This window comes from Branchiostoma floridae, chromosome 9 (assembly GCF_000003815.2).
Source record: "Branchiostoma floridae strain S238N-H82 chromosome 9, Bfl_VNyyK, whole genome shotgun sequence".
NCBI classification, from domain to species: Eukaryota; Metazoa; Chordata; class Leptocardii; order Amphioxiformes; family Branchiostomatidae; genus Branchiostoma; species Branchiostoma floridae.
In genome coordinates, this window is record NC_049987.1 from 7,777,441 (window position 1) to 7,794,647 (window position 17,207).

At 40.5% G+C, this 17,207-nt stretch overlaps 1 protein-coding gene across 15 annotated transcripts in view; it reads left to right on the forward strand.

Annotated features, from left to right (window-relative positions):
• LOC118423066 (CNK3/IPCEF1 fusion protein-like) overlaps positions 1–17,207 on the forward strand; it is a 37,540-nt gene that overhangs the window by 17,715 nt on the left and 2,618 nt on the right. For 10 of the 15 annotated variants that reach the window (XM_035830974.1, XM_035830977.1, XM_035830983.1 and 7 more), the window contains 13 exons: positions 4,247–4,333; positions 4,943–5,238; positions 6,972–8,005; positions 9,349–9,410; positions 10,095–10,164; positions 10,780–10,845; positions 11,243–11,306; positions 13,755–13,912; positions 14,116–14,195; positions 14,350–14,421; positions 14,918–15,024; positions 15,736–16,092; positions 16,645–16,931. In XM_035830974.1, coding sequence (XP_035686867.1) covers positions 4,247–4,333; positions 4,943–5,238; positions 6,972–8,005; positions 9,349–9,410; positions 10,095–10,164; positions 10,780–10,845; positions 11,243–11,306; positions 13,755–13,912; positions 14,116–14,195; positions 14,350–14,421; positions 14,918–15,024; positions 15,736–16,092; positions 16,645–16,931 — 2,740 coding nt within the window. Of the gene's footprint in view, positions 1–7; positions 33–267; positions 1,400–2,021; positions 2,103–2,442; positions 2,629–3,116; positions 3,228–4,246; positions 4,334–4,942; positions 5,239–6,971; positions 8,006–9,348; positions 9,411–10,094; positions 10,165–10,779; positions 10,846–11,242; positions 11,307–13,754; positions 13,913–14,115; positions 14,196–14,349; positions 14,422–14,917; positions 15,025–15,735; positions 16,093–16,644; positions 16,932–17,207 lie in introns of those variants that run through there. The other 5 variants (XM_035830979.1, XM_035830981.1, XM_035830987.1 and 2 more) reach the window with 5 other exon arrangements.

A 17,207-nucleotide genomic window follows, 5' to 3' on the forward strand; every position in this document is an offset into this window, starting at 1 on the left:
GAACATGCAAATGAGAAGCTTTAGTCCACAACTAGACTGATACTTTCCTTGGTGATTGCATGAACTGCATGGGGCTAAGGTTGTTCAGAATTTGTTTGCGTGAAAAAGATTTTGTTGTTGTTGCTTTGAACATACTATAGAAGGCAAATGTTATAGTTTTCATAATAATGAAACATATTACCTTTAACTTCTAAGATTATCAGTAGGTATTGTTTCAGAAAGTTACAGAAGGATGATTTGGTACTTTTGTTTGATGTGCACTTGTTAGTGATGAGGATAGGCTCCTGTTGGTGTCTGCAGAGGTCCTCCCTATCCCAGATGAACCCCGTACAGAAATAAGCCCACCAGTTGTTATGGAGGACAGGCCTGAGAACTCATCCCCACCTAGACAAGAACCAGTGCCCAGTAAAGCTAGTCCTCTGCTCTCTCATGGAAGGTCAGGACATCGGGAGGGGAAGACTGAACGTAGTCCAGGCAGTATGGCTGAAATGGAGAGAAGACAAGAACCAGTGCCTGCGAAATCTAGTCCTCTGCTCTCTCATGGAAGATCAGGACATTTGGAGAGAAAGAGTGAACGTGGTCCAGGCAGTATGGCTGAAATGGAGAGAAGACAAGAACCAGTGCCTGCAAAATCTAGTCCTCTGCTCTCTCATGGAAGATCAGGACATCTGGAGAGGAAGAGTGAACGTAGTCCAGGCAGTATGGCTGAAATGGAGAGAAGACAAGAACCAGTGCCTGCGAAAGCTAGTCCTCTGCTCTCTCATGGAAGATCAGGACATCTGGAGAGGAAGAGTGAACGTAGTCCAGGCAGTATGGCTGAAATGGAGAGAAGACAAGAACCAGTGCCTGCGAAATCTAGTCCTCTGCTCTCTCATGGAAGATCAGGACATTTGGAGAGAAAGAGTGAACGTGGTCCAGGCAGTATGGCTGAAATGGAGAGAAGACAAGAACCAGTGCCTGCAAACACTAGTCCTCTGCTCTCTCATGGAAGACTGAGACACATGGAGAAGGATAGAGAACTTAGTCCAGGCAGAATGCCTGAGATGCACAGAAAACAAGAACCAGTGCCCAGAAATTCTAGTCCTTTGCTCTCTCATGGAAAACAAGGTCGTCTGGAGGAAAGAGAACTTAGATCAGAGAATGTACCAGAAATGATGATGAGACAAGAACCAGTGCCCAGCAGTTCTAGTCCTTTGCTCTCTCATGGAAGACAGAGAAATCTGGAGAATGAAAGAGAACACAATCCAAGCAATATGCCAGAGATGACGATGATGCTAGAACCAGTGCCCAACAAGTCTAGTCCTCTTCTCTCTCGTAGAAAACCAGAACATCAGGAGAAAGAGAGTGACCGTCGTCTGGGCAATAGGCCCAAAATGATGAGACAAGAACCAACAGAACGGTAGAGTTGAAGTTTGGTTTATCATGTTTGCATGGATGTCTGTGGTGTCTTAAATTTAATTTTTTTACTGGGGCCAAGGTTGCTTGTACTTGTAGCTTACTAATTCTTATCCTGAAGCCCTGTAGAGAAATGAGTAATGTGCAAATAGGACTGTTAGTTGTGCACTAGTATGTCTTTGTTTTGGCCTTTAGTATGTTTATTATTATACACTGCAGACTTTAGAGTTCATGTCAAATTCACCAAGCCACTATGCAACTTGTTTTTTTGTTACTTGAGGTGATACTGATTTTGTAGCATTTTTGCATCCATAGGCTTTGAAAAAGTCATTGTTAAGCTAATTTCATTATATAGGTGGGCATGACAGAGGAGGCACAAGCGTAACATGGCTAAGATCCATATGTTATTTGTATCCACAATTGCATGTGCTATATACATGTATAGCAATGCAAACGTGTACAATTATTAGAGGTGAAGCTTTCCTGTCTTGTCTGTTTGGGTTGCTTGGATGGCCAGCTGACATTTACAACGTCATACACAGTTGATCACGAGGAATTCATACCATACTTGAATGTATAATCATGTTCATTTCTTTCTCCTCAACCAAATTTCACATATCCATCAGGGAAGACCTAAGTCCTCTAACCGTCTCAGATGACAGTGATGCAGCTCCTGACATAGAATCATTATGTACACTCCATATCAGGTCATTTCCTCACTTCTTCAGCTCTTAAGTAGTATAGTGTAGCATCCATTTGTTTGGGATATCATGTGATATTTGGGTGACTTATGTTTGGGAGGTAAAGATGCTAGAAGGAGAGGAATGGCCTCTTCCTCCCAACACCATGCCCTAGACATAGTAGAACAATCCATTTCCTCTACGGCCTCAAAAAAGCTTATAGGACTACCTTGAATTATCTTTTTATGTGATATTTTAAGCACCATTCAGCACTGACAAATTGTGTGTCCAAGGAGTATCCTTGGTTGCAGCATTTCTTGATGCAGCATGTTCGCGATACTGACTTCAGGTGGTCTTCCTCTTTCAGTGAGGACTCAGAAGATGAAGAGCACAAACCTTCACCTGAGCCCCCCTCCCCCCAGGGGAGCGATGTTGATTTACATGTCTATAAGTCGTCTGATGTTAAGTTTGGGTCCATGGAATTCCCTCCACTGTCCACCAGGTCTCAGAGTGTCCCAGCCATACCTGTGACACCTGTACCTGAACAACAGGGGTAAAATTCTGAACTCTTTTGCTGGGAAATTGATGAGCTTGATGTGGTTTGAGGCTGTAGCTGTTTTATAGGCATGTAACTGGAATTGGCTTAGTGGAATTTGTAGACTGAGATAAGTGCTTCTGGTGTGGAGTTTAGCATGGCATGGAACCTGATGATTTGCGTATGGCACCATCATGATTGCATTATAGGTAGTCAAACATGGCTTTTGTTTCCTTGCCATTGTCTTGATTTGTTGTTGAAGCAAGCTGCAAGCTGCAGTTGTAGTTTGGTTGTTGAGAAGTTACGCTGCAATGATTGCTTTTTGAAAGATAACAGCTACATGTATTTTATGCCAAATGCTCCACTATCTACTTTACTATTTACAATAATTACTAAAATATTTTGTGTCTTCGTCTGTTTCCTCAAGTTCATTGTGAATTGTTCTTTAATACCTGAATGCATCAAGAAGTGTGTCACCAACAAATCCCTGTGTCTTCTCACCCCAGGAGAGACAGAGGGTCATCTGAGGACGTTGACAATCCCATCCCTTTCAGTGGCATGTCCCAGAGCGTGTCTCTGAGCGTACTTAAGCACTATTTTTCGGATGAGTTCCTCGGGTAGATACTTAAGCCAGAATTCATTGTTGGTTGGTTGCGGTGGCTACTTTGTAGATGTAGCTATCGCAGGTGCTGTGAGCTGAGCTGGCCGTCTAGCATTGTTTCTGCATGTTCATTTGCATTCACTTTTATATCTTTCTTCTTGAACTACTCAGGTGCAGATGGAGACAATATGTTGGCTTCACAGCTGTGCATGGATTTTTCTGATCTATGCTTGTAGCTATGATGATGTTATGGTTTGCTGTGGGCTTCAATTCCTTAGAAAATGTTCATCCTTTATTTTACGACAGTCACTATGCCTTAATTTATAGAATCTGATACAACTAGTGCTATCTGTCGAGAGCTTTTTAGAATGAAAATTACTGAGAACAGCAATTATACAACATCAGAATAACTCCTTTAACCATCTCAATATCACTGGCCAGCTGTAGAGTTGACATTGGTCTGTGATGCTTAGAGGGATAACCTACCTACCTACCTACCTACAAGCAGATAAAAAGTTGTACAGAAATATTTTTATATAGAGCTGCTGTACTTAAGCTGACTGCAACGCCATATTGCATGTCTCTGTCTTTTTTAGGTGAGTTTGGCAGCAGATGGGAGAGAGAGATGATCTGGGGCTTCTCTTGGCTTTTTCTAGAACTTTTGTTTGCCACTCACACACTCCCTACTATTGCCTAGGTCACATTTCCAAACCAGGGCCCGACCGGTTTCTAAGCTTTCAGGAATGAAAAGATATGATACAAAAGACAACAAACTACACAAAATGTAAGTCTTGGGCATGATTTGTGTTTTCCGGTTTTTGTACTGTAGGTATACATTTTTTCCGTTGCCAAAAAGAGCCCAGCCGGGCCCTGGTTTGAAAATGTGACCCTGGCATATATGTGGTGTTAAAAGTGTATGGTGTGTATAATGCAGCTCACTTATGCCCTCTTGCAGCATTAGCATGTACTGCAGTTGATAGTAACCATCCCTAGACTAGGTCTTTCGAGATTACTGATGTGTTGCTTGAATTATAGGGAAGATTCTGAGGAGGAAGGAGCATCTATTGATTCCGTCTCGACTGTTGTGACCCGGTCGCCGGTTAGCCCAGCATCCCCACAGTGGTAAATCTGTGTTTTTTTGTTGTGGAAGTCTTACTGCTGTCTACCTCCCCTTTCCTTGGTGCATGTTTGTATTCTTATGCTGAGATTTTCTTCCTGTTTCAGGGCAGAGCATGCATGAGGTTCTGTCTATATCCTTTCATCTCATAACTTTCAGCCTGCTAAGGTTATTAAGCCATTGGGCACCAAGTCTGTATTGGCTGTTAAATAATGGTTAGGTAGCAAGGATATCCTTGCATATTCATTTTCTTGAATATCAAATGAATATTTTCTGCACGTCACTCTTTTTTTCTGCTAATAGCTTTGCGATTGATGTGACACTTAGATTCTCCTGCCTGCGTGTATTAAAAAATGGTTTGTTCTATTAGAACCATATTGTTTGAACTTGTAGTTATGTCATCTTCAATAAAGGTCAAATTCTGTGATGACCTTCTATAACACTGATTTTTTAAAAGATTATCGCTTCTTTGGTTGCATACTGAAGGAAAGCACTTAAGCAAAACTTCTGAAAAATCAGCTTAATTTTCTGAAAATATATTGGACTTTCCTGCTGTCGGTTTACCGAGTGATTTACAGTTCGGAGTTAAGATGGTTTATAACTTGATTTCCCAGGGAGGAGGGAGAGGGCCTGAGCCCCACCAGACCACTACCTCTCGGCGCTCGTTCTCCAAACTACCTCCTGGATCGGCAAAGCAAGTACAGGCGGTCCGCTACGTTCAGCGAGGGGACGGAGAACCACGACCCCTCCTTCAGGCTGGCACAGGAAACACGAGAGACGCTGAGGGAAGCAATGCTGCGCGCTCGACAGAACAGAAAGGACAGGCCGCGGGAAAGGCCAAAGTCACTTCCACCAGACACGGGCATGCAGGGGTTCAGGGCAGGCGGTGAGAGAGAAGAGAGGAGAGAAGGTAGGAGAAAGTATCTTACACTGGGTGGTATGAAAATTCTGTTTTAGACAAAGTCCTGGGAAGACCTGCATTAAGTGCTTTTTATTATGTAAATTGTTCGCATCTTGGTATTATTTGAATGGTACTGTATTTGTGGTACAATTCTCTTATTTAAAACTTTGGCTAATCCTGTAGGTGTATGTAGTATACTTCTGAGTATTATCGTGCACAGGAGGCCACAAGCTTCCATTCAAACACTGCAAAAAAACATGAACCTAAGACCACTGTGAAAATGTCAAGAACTACAGTATTTAGGTACTTTTGATACCTACAGGTTTTCCTGTGGAGAGGTCAGCCGAGGTTAGTCTTATAATGACACAACATCGACAGACAGATGGAAAACTATCTTCTCCTTAAATCTTTTAGTGTTTACCTTGTGCATGAAATTTAGCCTTCCTTAGACTTCATTTTCTACAGCAATGGTGGTAAATCAAACTGTATTTTTATTACATGTAGTTCTTTCTTTACACACCAGAATGGCAATCTGTAACCCCATGATTTAGCATTAAGGTTGCTTTGATACTGAGACAATGCTTAATTACCTGGGTTTTGTTTGGACATACAAAAGGTGCGTGCTTGGGCATTTTAAGTAGCACATTAAGATATTTTAAGATCTTAAAAGTGTCGGAAGTAAGAACCTAAACAGATGTTGGGCAATTCCCCGTAGCATAGTAGCAAATACGTAATTAGAAGGTATTGAAATTATGAAGACCCGTAAACTTAACTTGTAGCGTACGCCAGAAAGCTTAACGAACTCTGAGAATTGCAAAGTGCAGTTTTGGTGGGAAATGAAATAGTTTAGCCTCCAGCTGTATGTGAAATATCTTATTTGTTTTGGCCCGGTAGTTATAAAACATGGCCAAGCCGACATTTGCCCTGGAGGGAAATTTGAGTTCACACTCCGGTTACCACAAATAAAGGGCACTGTTGGGCCCAACAAGATTCATACCTTCTGATATGCAAACTACTCGTGTCTTTGGAGGAACTGCATGTTTGACAAAGGTTCTCAAGACTTGTTTTCCTTGTGACCCACTTTCTTATGTTTCTTTAAGTCTCATAATCACAGCATCCAGGTAGGTAAGAATGTAGGGGTAAGATTCAGGTTTTTACAAGATGATTAGGTGTGCCTTCGTATGTGAGATAAGTGCTGGCTGCTTTTTGGGTCACTGTTCTTTTTGAGACAAAACTGTTACAATATCTAGGATGAAATGTGGTTCCTGTTGATTTAGCACAACTTAGGTTATAATGAATTGAAGATACAGTAAATTACATTTCCTTTTGAATCTGTGCTGGTTTGGTGATGCTGACAAAAATGTCTAAAACGTGAACTAAGTGATATTCTAATTCCCTCGGAGTGCTGTCGTGCTGAAGTAAATATGTCTGGAAAACGTGATGTACAAGTTTAAACAAACATGATTGCAAGATGTACGTTATCTTCATGCTTAGTGAACATTTACTGTATATATACGCAGAGCCAGTCTGTTCACATAAAATGGTCAAAGCTTTTGTGTATTTATGACATTTTGGACATTTTTAGTTTTGTTGCTCATTCTATTGCATTTAAGTCTTCGCATATCATGCTTCATTAATTCATAGACATTTTTAATGACCTTTAGCTGTAAAACAGGAAAATTTTTCTACGGAACAGGTATTTGTATTGAGATTGTGTTTTTCTTTGCATGTCATTTATTCAGTCAGTAACCAGAGACTCTCGGATCACGTCAGGATGGAAGTGGAGACAATCTCAGAAGCATCAACATCTGCTGAGAGTTCCCCTCAGAGATCCGTCCCACCCAGGCCGTTGTCCCAGCCGGATTCTGCCCCACGGCCTCTCTCAGCAGACAGGGAAGTCATTGTCATTGACAAACAAAATGCCATCAAAGATTTCGTCCCTTCCAACCTTAGAAAACTGACAGGAGATATGTCGTCCATGCCGGCGTTTAGAGTGGAAAGGGAAACACGACCGAGGGGGAAGAACGCGTCTCGAGGCCCTCCTCCTCCTTATGAGCGATCGAGGATGGACGGAAGACACTCCTTTAAGAGTGTTCCAGAGGTTTCTAAGTTACCCATGGATGAAGTAGCAAGAAGGACTCGACCACTGACCGAGCAGTTTTCCGCCAAGCTGGCCATATTTGAAGGGGGTTCGGAGAGCAATGTCATGAAAAGACCACAGAGGAAACATTTTGCAGAACGTGTTTCTGAACTTCAGGAGGCCGTGAAAAGTCCAGCAAAAGATGAGAGTAAGGAAGAAGAAGAAGAGTCCAATTTCCAAAGGGGGGTGGTTGGGAAAGCGGAAACTGATGATTCCACAATAAGGACAACACGATATGTGCACAGAATCTCACTCAGATTCAAGAAAGACAAGGACAAATCCGAATCTGCAGGTGCAAACCCAGAAGGTGCATCCCCTCAGGCTGCAGATTCAGAGCCTGCGAATGTGCTGCCAGTTTCAGTGCAACCAAGTAAACAAAGTTTCAGGAAGGAGTCGCCAGAAGTTGCTAACCTGGATGACATCCAAAGTAGATTTGCACCCTCTCCGATAGTCCCTCCCCCCAACCAGGAAAGGTTGGTAAGGGAAAAGACCAAGCAGTTCACCAGGAGGATGGATCCTGTGGAAAGTGCTAGGATTGTGGAGCAGGAGCCCAGTTATTCTGGGTCTCCCAACAAGGAAGTGAAATACGATACTCCACCTTTTCCTGACCAGAGGGACTCAGTCAGGGAAGCCAGGGTAGGTAGCTACTGTTTTCCTAAGGCTAGAATTGTATGATGACAGCCTATGATTTGTCCTTCTTATCACTGTGAAGGCTATAAGGAAGTAAAACAGCTGATAGTGGGGTTTAGAGCAGGATTTGTGACTCCACTATATATGCTTTGCTGTTGGCACTGGGGTCCCAGATAAACACACCTCAATTAATGGGCTTTCCCGAGTTTGCAATAGGATATGCTTAGACTAAGTGTTTGTCACAGTTTTTTTAGTTAATTCTGCATGCAAAATATGCTTTCTTTGTTAGGAAAAAGTAAGGTACGTAGCACACAATAATGTTCAAGACAATTGTGCTGGTATGTCTGAGCTGTGGCCAAAAGTCAACATGCACAGCAAACAGAGCAGAACACCGTGACCCTTGGTTATGGGAAAGGTCACAGGCATTGTTTGATTGTCTTTGCTTCAAGCTTCGTGAAATGTGTGAGGGAAAATCGTCCACCAAAGTAGATGAAATTGTTCTTTGGTCAGCCTTATTTCTAGAGCTCCCATGTAATGTTGTTTACAGATGTGGTGACAGAACTCTGTAGATAAACATGAGTAACTTGTAAACATGCGTGACCTCACTGTGCTTCTAGTCAGTAGGTTGTGGAGCAGTGTTCAAATAGCAGTGTGCATATATGCTGCCTGACACAGTCACAAGTTTCACAACTTTCTCATTGGCCAGGTAACGTTTTCTGAACAGGACTGGATTTACCAAAAAAGAAAAACCTGATTAAGTCCATGCTTGTATATTGGCTTTTGGCACATTGACACCTTGTCGCGCTTGTGATAATATACAGTTGTCACTAGATTATTACTATATACCAGCTCGTTTCCTGTTAAGACACAAAGAATTGATGAAAATGTATTACTTTTGTGCATTGCATAATGTAGTTTGCATAAAGATACTGAATTCAGATAATGTGTAATACTGGTATTTGAAATACCCATACCTATAGTTGTGCATATCGTATTTACGATGTGACAAATATGCCCAGCTGTCACTACTGACTTTATAAAGAATTTATCTCTGAACAAACCATGACATCTATCCCATAATTGGACTGTTTGCCGTTCTCTGTGAAACCTTTTTTGTTCTCTCTGAACATATTTCCAAAGCAACTCATCATTTGTGGCTAGAACAGTGTTTGTTCTGCATTCGGCTAGTTTACATTTCCTGCCAACTCGTTTCCATGAACTTCCTTTTTTAAACCCAGGGGATTTTCCCTTTGCTTATCTCATCAGTCAGCATGTTCACACAACCCCTGGACTTTCCTCTACAGAATAATCTCCTGTTAACTGGTTATCTGCTTGTACATACATTCTAGACCAACCCAACTGTGCAGAAGCAGGAAGTGTTGCCCAAGTCTCCCACTTCCGCACCAGGAAGGTAAGAATGCAGCTGATTCATGCTTTTCTGTCACACAGTATGTAACCTATAACCTGTACATGTATGTTCAAATGTTTCTATTTGCCTACATGTAAGTATAACACAAAGGGACATGCTAGAAATTATTGTGCTGTGTTGTTTGAAAAAGAGACCAGAAGAAAGGTTGGGGTGAGAATTGGAAAAGGTCACTAAGAATTTTCATAAACTTAATGGAAATGCAAAATAACAGATCATGAATAATTACCCACACTTTCTCCATGTAAAAAAAATCACAGCTCACACATACCATTTTTTCCCATAATACATGTACATGTATAATGTGTTTTGTTGTGTATACATTTTGTGTGTAAACTATGCCAGTGTGGTACTAAGCAAAAGAAATATTTACATCGTCCTGTCAAACAATTCAGTTTGGGACTGGCTTATCGTAGCATACATATGAATGTTACAGATGAGTATTTCTCTTGAATTGTGGTAAAAAGTTTGAACAAGAACATTTTAGTTCACTATAATGTACATCTTTGTGATTTGCATGTATCTAATGCTAGATATAAAGTGGAGGAAAGGCATTTATGGAAATTGTCCCACCTATTTCATCAATTACACATCCACGTATAACCTATGATATCAGGGCTATGTTATGTACAGGTCACATATATGGACTCCCTTTCTCCCCTTTTACAGCTACTCTGTGAAAATAGTTGGAGGGGTGCCAGTCAGAATTGGAAGTACATCACATGTGCAACAGAATATGGTAGGGTCTTTGCCATTGCATTATAGACTTAGATCCAGTATACAATGTAGCAAGGTCTTTGTGCATACAGAGACATTTATCAATGAATTTATCCTGTTCCTAGTTTTGAATTACTAGGATCTATCATTTCTCAAACATGCATCCCATTTTTTGTGTAGATGCTTTGGCAACACTTTGAGCAAGAATTGTAAACAAAGGTACAAATATGGCTCCATTAGGGAGACTTTGTAATGCCTAATGTTTCAAATCTACTTTCCAGGAACGACATTAAATATTTTTTTGTTACTAATGATTTTGAAAATACATGTAGCAGAGTAACAAGTGCAAGTGATTTTGTAACCATGTAAAAAATATCACATGTCAGCCATACATGTCATTACACCATACGAAAGTAAGGGAGCATGTAATGTTCTTTTGAAGTTTGTAAGTCATTGCTTTTGTTACAAATGTACTTGAAATACCAGTTCACCTATTTTGAGACATTTCTTCCAGAGATTTATATACAATGTCTACATGAAGTCTTCTGTCACACCATGCATACAATGTCTCTTCAACTGTTGCTATTCTTCTCCTGTCCTTGTTGTGTGTGTTTGTTGTACACTTTCTGTGCCATAGAACACAGCCAAGAACCCTTTCTGCAGTTGTCTCTCTCCCTCCTACTCGAGAGTGTCCTTCCAAATGGTGGGCAGTCATGTACATGTAGTTGCACATGCATGTCCTCTTGTTTTCTGTGTGAAGTCAATATCATTTTACACCCTTCACAGTATTGTCAGGTTATATGCTTCTGCTGAAATGCTCTGTGTTGCTGGTCATGACTACAAATGCTTGTAAAGTATAATAACAGATACCCTTGCTTGAAAACTTGAATACATCTTTTCAATATCAAAGATCAAGTGGGATTTCATGAATGAACATTGAATCTGGAATTTCAACTTGTAGCATGCTACTTTTCAATGTCAAACTTGTATTCAGGTAAACCAATAATTCAGTTGGCTATAGATCATGAGGAAGTGATGATATGTTTTAGAATGATTGACAGGACTTGTCATGTTTATTGTCATGTTTTTATGTTTACTAGCCACCTCCAGATCAGTCATCAGTTCGTCTGAGATCCAAGAACAAGGTCACCGGCACTCAGAAATGTAGGTACATCTTTGTTACAGGCATGGCAGTGATTAGGCTCCATATTCTTTAAAATCATCCAATCCATGTATTCTAACGTAGAATACTGCGTCAAAACGCCAAATGGACTTTCAGATTTCTTTCAGTCGACATGTGGTGTGCGCCAAGGATGTAATTTAAGTCCACTCTTGTTCAACCTTTATATAAACGATCTCCCAGCCACTTTAATGTCACCTTTATGTGATCCCGTCGTCCTAAAAGACACCCCCATAAGTAGTCTTTTATGGGCAGACGACCTTGTACTGTTGTCAAAATCAGAAACAAAGAATGTCTCAAAAGATTAGATGACTTTTGCTCTCTTTGGAAACTATCAATTAACAGAGATAAGACTAAAATCATGATTTTCTCAAAACATGGCAGGACAAGTAAGCAACAGCAATCAACTTTCCGAACACAAGGGCACACAATAGACATCACTAAATTTTATACTTACTTAGGCATAGATATCACCCCATCAGGGTCATTCTCACGGGCTACTAAACAGCTGCGACTAAAAGCTCTCAGGGACTCCTTTAAACTCAAATCCTTACTAGCATCAAACCATAACCCATCAATTTCCCTTGCCCTTGATCTGTTCCATAGTTTAGTCAAACCTATATTACTTTACTGTGCTGAGGTACTAGGGACAAACATCCAATGTAGAGACTTGATCTTTAACGGAGTACAGGAATATCCTGCTGAAAATATACGGGAAGGAATTTATAACATCCTTTCTCCGATACTAGGTTCAAATATACAACTCCTAAAGGTTACACGATTAGGAAAGAAGAACGATGTGACATCGCCTCGTCCTGTTCTAGTCCGGTTTAAGAGATATAGTGACAAATTAAATATTCTATATCAATCGGAATTACTATCGAATCAAAATATTTTATTGACACATCCCAAATTCTCATATGAAGTGTCTGATCTAGAGCATGTTCTTCTCAATTACTGTAAAATCCTACTTCAAGTTCCCAGAAGTTCCGTTAATGCCGCCGTAAGGGGTGAACTCGGAACATTTCCATTATACATTGAAGCCCAATCTCAACTTATTAAATATTGGCTTAGACTACAAAACCTTCCAAACGATAGAATAGTTAAAAAAGCTTACGATTTTGCTGTTGAACAAGAACAGGACTGGGCCGTACATGTACAAGACATATTGTGCAGACACGGTTTCCAAAATGTTTGGTTAAACCCTGCAGTTGACGCCAAAGATTTTGGAAACGTGTTCAAGGAACGTCTGAAAGACACGTTTGTTTCTGGCTGGAGGCAAGAGATAAGAAATTATAGCAAATTGCAAACATATTCTAAATTCAAGACCAACTTCACTCTCGAAAAGTACCTTTCATCAATTCAAAATAAATCATTTGTTGCTAACATAACAAAATTGCGAATTAGTGCACATTGTTTGGAGATAGAAAAAGGTCGATATAATAATATACCAGCCACTCAGAGACGCTGTCCTACTTGCAATCATGGTATCGAAGACGAACTACACTTTCTATTATCATGTCCCACATATACTGAGGAAAGGCAGAAGCTTATGGACGTTATCAACAAGACTACAAACATAACATTACCTAAGACAAGTTCAGAAACTTTCAATTTACTTATGTCATGTCCTGATGCAATTTCCTTGTACATAGGCCAATACATCTCTACTGCTTTTCAAAAAAGGAATCGTACTGACACAAACACTTGATGTTAACTCTGTATCGTGTACCACTATGTTCTAGTAAAACCTGTTTCCCATGAATTAATCCGATCAGCTAAAGTAGCATAGCGACTAGTCATTTGTTACATAGAACCCTCTTACCATTGTTATGTATAAGCAACCACGTAGATATTAGTTTTGATGTTCTGTACATGTATCACACCCGAACTTGCCATACATTGTACCCGTACAATTGTTGCGCAATAAAGATTGATTGATTGATTGTATCACCTTTGTTACTGGGATGGCAGTGAAGCTATCATCTTTGGCCATAGAACAGTCTTTAGCATGCATCCTATATATGTGCAATGTCCATGCTTCACAACATGTCCATGTGTTAACAAAGGATATTCTATTAGTATCATGTTCAGTTTGTCCACTCCTTTTTAATGTGAGTGTATGATACAAGTAGGATTTTTGTCAAACTAGAAAAGAAAAAGACAATGGAAAGGTTGACATTTCATAGCAGATCTTTTTATGAGAAGTCTTCATTGACACAACTAAAGTACAGCAACTTTACTATTATCTTCTACCACTATACGTTCAAACATCCTTTTAAATGATACCTGTTCTGAGGTTTTCACATTCTTTGATGTACATGTGTGTAATTGCCTATTTGTGCACAGTAAGAGTCATCACATCTTGGAATGCAATTGAACTTGTTTGTAGATTATAACATTCATATTTCATATGTTCCACGCCTTGACAGACTCAAGGAGAAGGATGTCTTGTAAGGACCTAGGAAATGGGGACTGTGAAGGATGGCTGTGGAAGAAGAAGGATCAGAGGAAGATATTTGGACAAAAGTGGAAGAAGCTGTGGTTTGTGCTGAAGAAGTTCTCCCTGTACTACTATGCTGGCCAAGATGTGAGTTAAGGGGTTGAATGTACTGTATTAGAATCTGTGTTTATCTTCTGATGTATTTGTATATCTAGCATTTAGAAGATACATTTTGTAGCTAGAAGGTACATTTCGTAGCTGTGTACTCTGAAACGGAGAACTCTTTCTTGGAAAAGCATTGTCTTATATATACATGTACATGTGTATTTCTTACACTCTGTCTGTTCCAGGCTCTGAAGGCTGAGGGAATCATCAACCTGCCTGAGTACTCTGTTGTCTATGCCACTGACACAGAATGTGGGAGGAAATTGTAAATAAAACTCTGTGCTAAACTTGAAATTCTTTGTGATGCAACTTTAGCTAGCTCTGTGTAGTAGTGTATGTTAGATTTCATTTTGCACTTATGATTTTGCCTACAGAGTATGCTTCTCTAACAAAGCTGTTTTCGCTCTTGAATTTTTCAGTGGAATAAAAGCCTCCCATATGGAAATAAAGACCTTCTTTTTTGCAACAGATAGTAAAGAGGACCGTGACAGGTATGTACATGTCAACTGTGCTATTTTCCCATAATTTGGTTGTAAGATACTAATACTACATGTACATGTACATTGTATGCACCTGTGTTTCAAGGGCAATAGTTTGAAGGACATTGAATACATTTAGATTGCAACTGGAAAACATTCTATTTTGAGCATTTTTGTAGCTCTGGAAACTCTCACAAAATGATATGGTGTAGATTGATCTATGGTAGTACTATAATTGTCTAATTTGCATTAAGAGCCCTAGAACCATGATGTCCCACCTAGATCCAAGAACAACATACCTTCAAATGATCGGAAGACGTCACACTATCATTCTGTGGTAGTGGACTAATTTTGTACAGGGTGGGCTACGAAACCACATTTCTAGGCCTCTTCTTAGAATCTCCTCCTGGACTATATAGTCAGTTTAAGATAGCAGGTTAACTGTGTAATGAGGCACTAGTATTAAACATTAAAGTTTGATGAGCTGGATGTTGGCTGCATGTTCTAGATGGCTGAACAAGCTCCAGCTGGCGTCCATCCAGTACGACAGGCAGAGTATCCATGATCCAGAGCTGAACATTCTGGAGCTGGCCAAACAGTGTCCAGCCATCGTAGGTGAGTGGGAGGGAAACTAGAGTTTATTGAGATCCTTATCAACATAGGAGCTTTGAAAGTGGAAATATTCTGGATGAGGCATCTGTATAATATTTATATCTATTATACTATATTTTTCCACATTAACATTATTATTTCATACTGGAGGCACTTTTTGGCCATTGCCCAAGACGGGTGCCATGTAAATGTCACATGCTAAATCTCTATATTATCCTGGCTGATACATACATGGTACATGTGTACAAACATTATCATTCATAATTATAACATCCTCAAGATGCAGGTCTACTTGCCTGCCTACAAATTTCTGCTGTTCCCTATATTTTATAATGGAGGCCATTAATGGAGGCCATTAACATAATGGTGTTCCCCAGGGAGTGTGTGATGGAAAATTTGAGCACCTAATCTTGTTTGTATTCCCATTTTGATATACTGTAAAATCCCAAAATATGGCCTGGACGAATTAACATTTTTGGAATGGAATGTTTTTGTCATTGCTACATTTCAGCAAAAGCCATCTTTATGACATCTCTATTTATGCTTACTGGATGAAATTTGAGGGATTCAACACATAACTGTTAGAATTTACCAATCTGAACTGTTTTGCAAATATTTCCAATCCTACAGTAAGGTAGCAGGTACACAATAACGTACATGTATTCCCTATGAGCTGGAACCTTACCCTGCTTGTGGTGTCTTCTCTCCTTGCAGAGGGCTTTGGTTACTACAGCGAGAGTGATGAAGAAAGTGAGCCTCCATCTCCGAACCCCGTAAGTCCTACCAGACAGAGCCCAAGTCCCCCACGAAAAAGGAAGGAGAGTTCTCCAGAACGACCTGTATTTGATGACACCCCTGTGGTAAGCCCTGTTGCCACTGCCCCAGTTGGAAACAGCATGAAGAGGAGCAGGGAGAAGCCTAGGAAGCCCAGCTACCTGGCAGCCTTTGATATGAACGGGACCAAGAAGAGCCCTCCCTCGGAGAGGAAATCCCCATCCAACCCTCCAAGACCACCTTATGACCCTCCAAGACCCCCACATGACCCTCCAAGACCCCCGTCCAACCCCCCAGGTATGAATTTTGCAGCATAGATTTCCTACATAGATTTTCTGTCCTCTGTAATCATTTAGTGTAAACTGGAGATTCTGACGTTCCAATCAACTTACAATCCCCCATTATTAGCAATTTACTATTCATGTTATCACATTTTTACTTGTAAAGAAGAGAATGATGTTGAAGCTTGACTAATTTTCTTTTTTCCACGTACAGTTGATTACAGAATCTGATGTATGTTATTCTGCTTTGCTAAAACACACACATACGTAACATGGGTGGCAGTGAATACATGTACATACACATGTAAATGTTCCATGGAGAGGATTTAACAAGCTGCCCATGCTTGTTTGGATAGAATGTAAGTTAACAGTTTGCTCCATTTATCTTGAACTTACTTAGCCTGGTATCCAGCGGCTGAGCCGTATTATAGCTCCCGACTCTCTTCTGTCCTCTCTGTATTTGTGGAGAGACCAGAAAAGACTCGGGAGACATATAAATAATACGACTGGATGCGAGGCTACAACTTACTACCCCTCCACTACTAATATTCCCTCTCTCCTGTTACAGTGGAACAATGGGGACAGTTGTCCACCACTAGCAGTGACTCTGAGTGTACCCACGTCACTCCCATATCTTCAACATCCTCATCATCCTCTACCGCCTCCTCGCCGATGTTGTTACTGCCTCCGCCACCGCAGTTTGGATCCACAGATGAGCTGAAGAACCTGTACCGGCAGTCTTGGAATGTCTTACAGGAGGAGAAGATGATGAAGATGCTGGAGTTGGGGCAAGGGAATCTGTCGGAGAAGCAAGAGAAGAAACTGAAGCTACAGAAGCTCACCAGAGTGCTCAAGGTTTGTTTACAGTTACATGTCAGTCGTGGGGATTCGTGTAGTCACAAATCCTTTAGAGAAGGGAAATATTCAGAAATAGAAACTCCCTGCAGTGGAAATTATTTAACAACATGGGCAAGTATTGTGATGATGAGCTTTGTTTATTAGTTTACCAGTTTGTTTTCTGGTATGTTACAGTAGGGATCTAGCCAGTACTCACCATTCCATCATTGGATAGAAATTTGCTGAATATGACAGAAACAGTTTCAAACCATTCTGTTGACCTTGACAAAGTTT